At 53.6% G+C, this 8,465-nt stretch overlaps 1 protein-coding gene across 2 annotated transcripts; it reads left to right on the forward strand.

Moving 5' to 3' along the window:
- Positions 1-535: 535 nt before the first annotated feature.
- Positions 536-8,031, forward strand: PSMC4 (proteasome 26S subunit, ATPase 4; the record flags this gene model as incomplete). Of its 2 annotated transcripts, none has more annotated exons than XM_084257433.1 (11): positions 536-589; positions 1,445-1,543; positions 1,675-1,861; positions 3,234-3,380; positions 3,462-3,571; positions 3,666-3,759; positions 6,748-6,915; positions 7,001-7,077; positions 7,215-7,383; positions 7,601-7,656; positions 7,817-8,031. In XM_084257433.1, the coding sequence occupies 11 exons, from the start codon at positions 554-556 to the stop codon at positions 7,928-7,930; spliced, it is 1,257 nt and encodes a 418-aa protein (XP_084113559.1). In that variant the 3' UTR covers positions 7,931-8,031. The 2 variants fall into 2 exon arrangements, with proteins under 2 accessions (XP_084113559.1, XP_084113558.1); XM_084257432.1 differs by having other exon boundaries at positions 554-589; positions 1,768-1,861.
- Between the last annotated feature and the right edge of the window lie 434 nt (positions 8,032-8,465).

Here is an 8,465-nt window from a genome sequence, read left to right on the forward strand (position 1 = left end):
AGTTTCTTCACGTGTCTCTAGGCTCCATGCGCCTCCTCCAGGTCTCCTGGCTCCATCCTGCTACCTTCCTCAGTCTCTTCCGCTGCTTCTTCTCTTCCTGCTCAGCTCCACCCTCCCTTGGGTGGGGCAGGGAACCTCCCCCTTTCCTGGGGACCACCCTGTTGCACCACCACCCCAAGAGAAGGGCACCTGCCACCAGAATCGCCCTGACCTTGAAGAAATCCGCGCTGAAGGAGCAATGGGGCAGCGCCGCCTACCGTCGAGAAAACCCGCGCCCCGGGGAGCTGCACGAGAAGCCGCCACCGCGCGCTACTGCGCACGCGCAACTGCTTAGAGCCCGCGGTCGCGCGCGCGGGCAGGGAGCACGCATGCGCATATCTGGGGCTGGTCCCCCGGGCTAAGCCTTCCCTCTTCTATCCTGCAAGCCCAGCCCTCTCTCGGTCAGGCCTGAAACTACATTTCCCAGAATCCACTCAGAGACAGGTCTTCCGGTGGCGTCAGCGGAAGCGGTGACTGGCCCTGGCTGGATCACCCAGCGGCGGGCTTGGTCACTATGGAGGAGATAGGCATCCTGGTGGAGAAAACGCAGGTCCGGTGGGGCCTGACTCGCGGGGAGAGGGCGAAGCCAACCTGAGGGGTGCTGGGTGACTGTGGGGCTCCCGAGCCGGATCTGCGGGATTTCGGAAGCCTCGGTGGAGAGCTTTCTGCCCCTGCGAGGCCTGGCTGGCTGAGTGATGATAGGAGAGCAGCAAAGCTCGGAAGTCGGGGCTAAGGCAATGAGGCGCTTTGCCACCGAATGATTTCGAGGCCGCTGGGAGCGCTTAGTGGCATCGGTGGCCCGGCGGGGTTGGGGGTGGATCGCGGGTCAGTGCTGTGTGGGACTCGGCCGTGGAGCCGAAAGGTGGCCGAGGCTGAGCTGGGAGCTGACTGATGCTCGGGGCCTGGTTGGTGCAGGGGAGCTAAATGATATCTGATCTGGCCGAGTGGAGTTTGGGGCTTACCTGGGCAGCCGGATGACATAAGGGTCTAATGTGAGTTGAGTTCTGTGGCTTGAGATGTGTTTTGGGGGTAACTGAGTAACGCTAGGACTGTTTGAAGACGTGGTGACTTTAATAGCCTGTATGAGAACCATGAGACCTTAGGAGCTTGTTGAGGAGGGCGTTGAGGTCTGGGAAAGAGCTGATGTGACATTTAAGCTCTAGTTGGGAGTGGGTGACATTGGGGACATGGTAGGAGTGACAAAATAGACGTGTTGGGGCTGGCGGTAACGAGTTAGGGGCTGGGTGACATCAGAAGCCTATTTAGGGTGTGAGAGGTTTCCAGAGTCTATTTAAAGGGGCTGGATGTTGTCTGGATCCTTCTAGGGGCTTGGTGAGGAGAAGAATCTAGATTCTTTCATGAGGGAACCCTCTTCTTCCAACCTTAGTTTTATTTCTTGGTCTAGGATGAGATCCCAGCACTGTCTGTGTCACGGCCCCAGACTGGTCTGTCCTTCCTGGGACCTGAGCCTGAGGACCTAGAGGACCTGTACAGCCGCTACAAGGTACATTCATCCCCAACTGGCCCCTGGACAGGCCCCAGCATCCCATTCCCGCCGCACTCCCTCTGCCTTCCACCACTCCTTGCTTAGCGAGGCCTGGAGTCTTCCTCTACCTCTCCACCTGCCGCTCACAGAAGCTGCAACAAGAGCTGGAGTTCCTGGAGGTGCAGGAGGAGTACATCAAAGATGAGCAAAAGAACCTGAAGAAGGAGTTCCTCCATGCCCAGGAGGAGGTAAAACGAATCCAGAGCATCCCGCTGGTCATCGGGCAGTTCCTGGAGGCTGTGGATCAGAATACAGCCATCGTGGGCTCCACTACAGGTCTGGGAGTCGGGAGGAGAACTCTTTCACTCATCGGGTCATTCAGCAACTGTTAACTGTTTCCTGCTATGTGTCAGGAATCATCCTAGAGTTTTAAATAGCAAGACAATGTAACAGTGTTTTTCAGGGTGTTTTAACTCTGATCCAAAATAGAAATATATTTTGCATGTGCCCTCTCTCTCCATACATGCGTATGTATGTGTATATTTGGCCTGTAGATGTATGTTTGCTGCAAGTTCACCAAATGATATTTAGCTTTATACCACGTGGGACATAATCGGCTGTTTTCCATTCTGCGCTAATCTATTTTTGTTTTAAACTGTTCTGCATATGACTCTCTAAATTGACTTCATGACCACCTCTGGGTTGGGACCTGCCATTTGAAACCATGGGTGGAGAGTTAAGAGATTGTCATCCGCTAAAGACTCAGCTTATGGTAGCTGCTGTCACTACCATGGTTCCAGGTCCTACCCTCATGATGTATCTTATCTGTCTTTCCCTGCATCTGGCCTCTGCTCCTCTGAATAAGCTATATTCTTGTAAAGGTGGTGGGGAAAGGTGTGTGGCTTTGACATATGGGCTTACACTGAGCTGGTGAGGGGAGAAATTCAGAATGAGTGAGGCTTGTGTCTTTGATCTGTGGGACTCAGCACGGTGGGCTTATCCTTGAGATGGTGGCTGGGGCAGAGGAGTAAATTTGGAGAGGCAATGAAGACAGTCTGGGGCATCACAGGGAGGTGTCCAGGCAGCTGGGCAGCCAGATCTGAAGGTCAGGAGAGTGACCAAGATTGAAAAGAGATGTGTTCATCACTATCTTAAATGTAGAAGGTGGTTTGGATGGGGACTAGAGCCTAGAAGAGTGGGGAGGAGTCTGCAGAGATACCTAGATGCGAGAGGACAGCGCTGAATCAGGAGAGCGTCCATGGGGAGGAGAGGCGAGGCGAGATTGGATGAGGGACAGAGGCAGGGTGCAGGGTTGTAGTAGTGACTGATGGGCTGGGGAGGGAAGGTGAGAAAGGTCCGGGCTGAGGCTTGGGCTGTGGTTGTGGACTGTGGGCTTCCCTGACACAGAGATCCAGGAGGAGGAGCACAAGTTGAGGAAGGTAGTGCGCACACATTGGGGCCCAGTGAGTGAGGGATTCCTTGGGGATATCTGGGGAAGGAATTCCAGGAGGCTACTGGACACAGGGCTAGTACTCCAGTGAGAGTCAAAGCTCAGACATGTGAGGGTGTTAGTGTGAATGTTGGGGACAGACCGGAGAGCTAGTCATGCTCTACGGTAAACATTCTAGCTTGAGATTGGAGGTGGGAGTAGTTTTGGAGGGTCTGGCACTGCTCATTGCCCCCTCCGCTGTCTGTTCCCTCCCTAAAGGCTCCAACTACTATGTGCGCATCCTGAGCACTATCGATCGGGAGCTGCTCAAGCCCAATGCCTCTGTGGCCCTGCACAAGCACAGCAATGCCCTGGTGGACGTGCTGCCCCCCGAGGCCGACAGCAGCATCATGATGCTCACCTCAGGTGAGAGGGGACCCCAGGGCCGGGGAGGCTGGAGGGGGCCCTGAGCGCCAGGCTGGGAGCCCTGCTCTGCTCTCCCACCAGACCAGAAGCCGGACGTGATGTACGCGGACATTGGGGGTATGGACATCCAGAAGCAGGAGGTGCGGGAGGCTGTGGAGCTCCCGCTTACGCACTTTGAGCTCTACAAGCAGGTGAGAGGTCAGAGGGAAATGAAGTGAGATGCCCACCGGGCCTCAAGTTGGTGACAGCTTCCGGAACTCCCTTCTGTCTGCCTCCGTGTTCCAGATTGGCATCGACCCTCCCCGAGGCGTCCTCATGTACGGGCCCCCTGGCTGCGGGAAGACCATGCTGGCGAAGGCCGTGGCTCACCACACCACAGGTAAGCCACTTGGCCCCTCTCCCAAGCTCTGACCTTCCAGGCTCTTCCAGGCTGGCTCCATGCTCGCCTCTTCCCCAGGGAGCAGCACGCACAGTGATTAAGAACACGGGCTCTGGGGTCAGAGCCTTGGTGTGCCTTTCTTACTGGCTGTACCGTCCTGGGGTGGGGGGTGACCACCCCCACAGTTCACCCCATTCATCAATTTCCTCATCTAATGGAAGATTCACTTTGCAGTGCTGTGTGAGGAATTAATAAAATGATGCAGCCTTTTGCTTAGGAAAGACTGAGCAGGGCCAGGGGCCAGGGAGTAGTAGGGCCGCGACCTTCTCTGCTGGGAGCAGGGTTCGTCTTCTGTGTAGTAGCTACATAAAGACCTGAAAGACTTGAGGGGTGAATCACAGGTGCATCCGGGGAAGGGAGTATCTCAGACTGAGGACTATCTTGTGCCTCTGGAGGCCTTGAGGCGGCAGTGTGCTCAGGGACAGCGAGAGGCCCCTGCAGCTGAAGCCAAGTGAGAGAGGGCGCTCATGGTTAGAAGAGGGACAGGCGGTGGCAGATGTTACGGGGAAGCAGAGCCAGTAGTAGGATTGTCTTTCCATTCTGCCTGGGGCTTTGCAGTAGGGGTTCCCAGAGGAAACAAGCGATGAGTTTGTCGGGCACGCAATTGGGAGACAGCATCCAAGACAGCAGGAAGAGCATGTGCAAAGGCCCTGGGGTGGTTAATTGGGACTAGACCACAACTTCACTCTACCATGGCAGGAACCTTGTGCATTTTTTCCTTTCGTGTTTTTCTGGTGCCCATCTCTAAACCGTGTGGTAGGTGCTCAGAAAATGTCTGTTGAATGACTGGCTGACAGAGGGGCTACGCTGGGCAGGTCCAGGTGAGACTGAAGAGACCAGAATATAAATAGTCTCAGTGCTGATCTCAGAGATTTTATAAGCACCTATGAGGACTGGGTGGTTTTAGATAGTGGGGGTCTAAGAGAAATACCATGCAAGCTACATACAGAATGAAAAAGTTTTAAATAGCCATATTAAAAACAAGTTAAATTAGGTGAACTTAATCTACTTCATTTAACTAGTATGCTCAAAATGCTATCTGCAGGCCTCCCCTGGTGGCGCACAGTTTGCAGTGCCAGTTTGATCCCCGGCCACCAGCAAGGGTCCCACCAAAAAAAAAAAAAAAATTTGCTATCTGCATGTGTAGCATACAAAAAACAAGATTTTTTTCTATAATTTTTTATTGTAATAAAACATGTAGTAAAATTTATCATTTTAGCCCACGTTTAAGTGTACAATTCAGTGGCATCAGTACATTTATAATGTTGAGCAACCACCACCGTCCATTCCTAGAACTTACCCATCAATCCAAAAGGGAACTCCATACCTGTTGAACAAAAAACTCTCTGCCTGGCCCCTTGGAACCTCTATTCCACTTACAGCCTCTCTGAATTTGCTTATTCCAGGGACCTCATAAAAACGTATGAATCATACACTATTTGTCTTTTGTCCTCAGGCTTTATCCATGTCATAGCATGTGTCAGAGTTCCATCCCTTTTTAAGGCTGAGTAATATTCCATTGTATAAATTACAGTTTTACACATCCTTTCACTTGTTGAGAAATTTTGCTTTTTTTGGTACTAAGTCTTGTGAGTTCTGCTGTGTATTTCGCATTTATAGCACATCTTACTTTGGACCAGCCACATTTCAATTGCTCAGTGTCCACCATATTGGAGAAGTGGTGTGACCAGATTAGCCTTTTGAAAGAGTATTGTGGCAGCTGGAGGTGACCTGGAAGGAGGAGAAAGTGCCTTTTAGAACTTAGTTATGATCTAGGGAGGTGATGGGAGCCTTGGGCAGAGTTGGATTGGGATGAAAGGGAAAAGCCACAGAGTATATCCTTGGTTGGCAAGAAAAGAGTCAGCAGCCACTCCTGGTTTCTGGCTTGGGCATCCCGATGGTTATTGGTGACCTTCCTGGGGATGGGGAACAGCACATTGGGCAGCAGACAGTCGATGGACTCAGTGGCCAGGAAACAGTGAAACAGGAGGAGAGACAGAGAGGATGGGAAGGTAGGAGTAGGACAGGGCACTGCAGCGACCCCGTGGGAGAGGCAGAGACCAGGGCCAGACAAGGGGATTCCAGAGACTAGGGCCTTCCAGGGAACAGTTCAGTCCCTGCAGACTATCCAAATAAAAGTATGGCCACAGCAAGGGGGTGGGAGTGGGGTTAGTAGAGCAGGAGAGGTCAAATCCCGAGGCAGGGGTGTTGAAGGAGCCCTAGGTGATACAGGAACCCGGGAGCAGGGCCTGAGCTGGGGTGAAGTCAGACGAGGGGGCTTGTCAGGGCAGAAGGCCGTTCGTCCACAGCTCTGGTTTGTAATTGAGCGCCTGGGCTGTCTCCTCTCCTGGGGGGGGTGCTGGAAGGAGTGTCCTGGGGGCTGCTCTGCACAACACAGCCTCATCTGTCACCAAATTAGACTAAATTTGAGACACAAGTTTAAAATAGTCCAGAACGAACCTGTCATCCACCCCATTGCCAGCTGTCATGGAGTCGGGAGCGGGGCTACCCACGGGGCTCTCCGGGAAGCAGTATGAGGTCTTCATGTGCAGACAAACTGTTCTCACTGATTTTTAAAAATATTATAGAAGTCCTGACTTCTTTTTTTGTTTCTTGGATCCATGAATGTTTCCAGCCCTTCTCCACGGGGTGCTTTAGAGCACAGATGCATTGGCTTTTTTCCTTAATATCCCGGATTTTAAGTGTAGGGCCAAAACAGCCATCTGTGGGCAGGATTCCTGATCTGGGCTGCTGGCTTGCTCTGGGTACTCTGCAGGGTGCAAGCAGAGGCTGGGACCAGCTTTGGTGTGGCAGAACAGCCTGGGTGGGCATCCAGAGAAAGGGGTGACAGCAGGGAGTTTACAGTTCAGTGAAAGAACGGGCCCCCTGGAGACTCATCGCCTCTAACCCTTGTCTTCCCACCCTCAGCCGCGTTCATCCGGGTTGTGGGCTCAGAGTTCGTACAGAAGTACCTGGGCGAGGGCCCCCGCATGGTCCGGGACGTGTTCCGCTTAGCCAAGGAGAACGCACCCGCCATCATCTTCATAGATGAGATCGACGCCATCGCCACCAAGAGATTCGATGCCCAGACTGGGGGTGAGTGGTGCCCAAGCAGGGCCTGGGTCTGGGGCAGGCTGCTTGTACTGTGTGCCCCTGACTGACCATGTTCCACTGTCTGCAGCTGACAGGGAGGTTCAGAGAATCCTGCTGGAGCTGCTAAATCAGATGGATGGATTCGACCAGAATGTCAATGTCAAGGTTTGGTGTTCAGGATGGCCAGGGGAGGTGTGGTGTGGGCATGGGGCTTGGGGGCATGTGCTTGTGAGGGACGTATTATAATGGGAAGGACAGTGTGGTGGGGACAGAAGTCTGAGCCAGCCTGTCCCCCATACCAGGTGATCATGGCCACAAACAGAGCAGACACCCTGGATCCAGCCTTGCTGCGGCCGGGACGCCTTGACCGGAAGATCGAATTCCCACTCCCTGACCGCCGCCAGAAGAGATTGATTTTCTCCACCATCACCAGCAAGATGAACCTCTCTGAGGAGGTTGACCTGGAGGATTGTATCCTGCTCTGCAAGTGCGGGGCAGGGGCCCACAGGGGATAGGGGGCAGGACTGAATCTTCATCTCTGCCCCTGGCGCTGCTGCCATCAGACGGTTTAGGTGGAGTCAGGTCCCGGGAGGAGAGGTGCTGACAGAGGCAACTCCAGGGTGACTCCCCGGTGCTGCGTATTCACCCCGTCACGCAGAGAATGCTTTCCTTGACTCGCCCGCTGTAGATGTGGCCCGGCCGGATAAGATTTCGGGAGCTGACATCAATTCCATCTGTCAGGAGGTGAGTGCCGGTGTATCTCTGGGTCAGGGTGGGGGGCTGCCTCTGAGACCTCTCTGCTGCCATTGTTCCATTGCCTCCCTGGCATCTTGTTCCTCTTCCTCTGCCATCACTGGGGGTGGGAAATGCAGGGAGCCCACTTTTTCCACTCCTCCTCCAACAGAGCGGAATGCTGGCCGTCCGCGAGAACCGCTACATCGTCCTGGCCAAGGACTTCGAGAAGGCGTACAAAACGGTCATCAAGAAGGACGAGCAGGAGCATGAGTTTTACAAGTGAGCCCTCACCCCCACGCCACAGGGGTGGGGGTTTCTCTCGGCTCCCCAGCCTTTGTCCCCAAACCAAGTTCTCTTTTTTTCTTTATCTACGATTGGTTTATTCAATAAAGACAAGACTGAATCACTTTAATTTCCTCTTAGAAATTTCACTTCTTTGGACAATGTGGGCCTTGGGCACTCTGTGCCCCTCCTGACAGACGCTTGGGTGAGGCCATGGCCAGGGTTACCGCTTGAGAGAGAAGCAAAGATTTGGGGCAAGGGGTGGAAAGCAAGCCTCAGACCTTAGCCTTGGACCATAAAATAAAACCCCCATGCCTCTTGGCACCCCTGCTTCCTCCAGGTGGACCATTTGCGTTTCTAGGGATACCTGTCTTTGCACACTGAGAACATCTGGGACTCGGCCCAACTCCCAAAGTGGAGGTAGGGAAGGCGCACTTGTGGGTAGGATGCCCCGTGGTGTGCATGTCGCTGACTTTATCAGGGCAGGCACACCTGGTTGGAGTGGGAATGGTTTAGGTACCTCTTCTGGGTGTCTA

Source organism: Talpa europaea (genome assembly GCF_964194135.1).
Source record: "Talpa europaea genome assembly, chromosome: 16".
Lineage (NCBI taxonomy): Eukaryota > Metazoa > Chordata > Mammalia > Eulipotyphla > Talpidae > Talpa > Talpa europaea.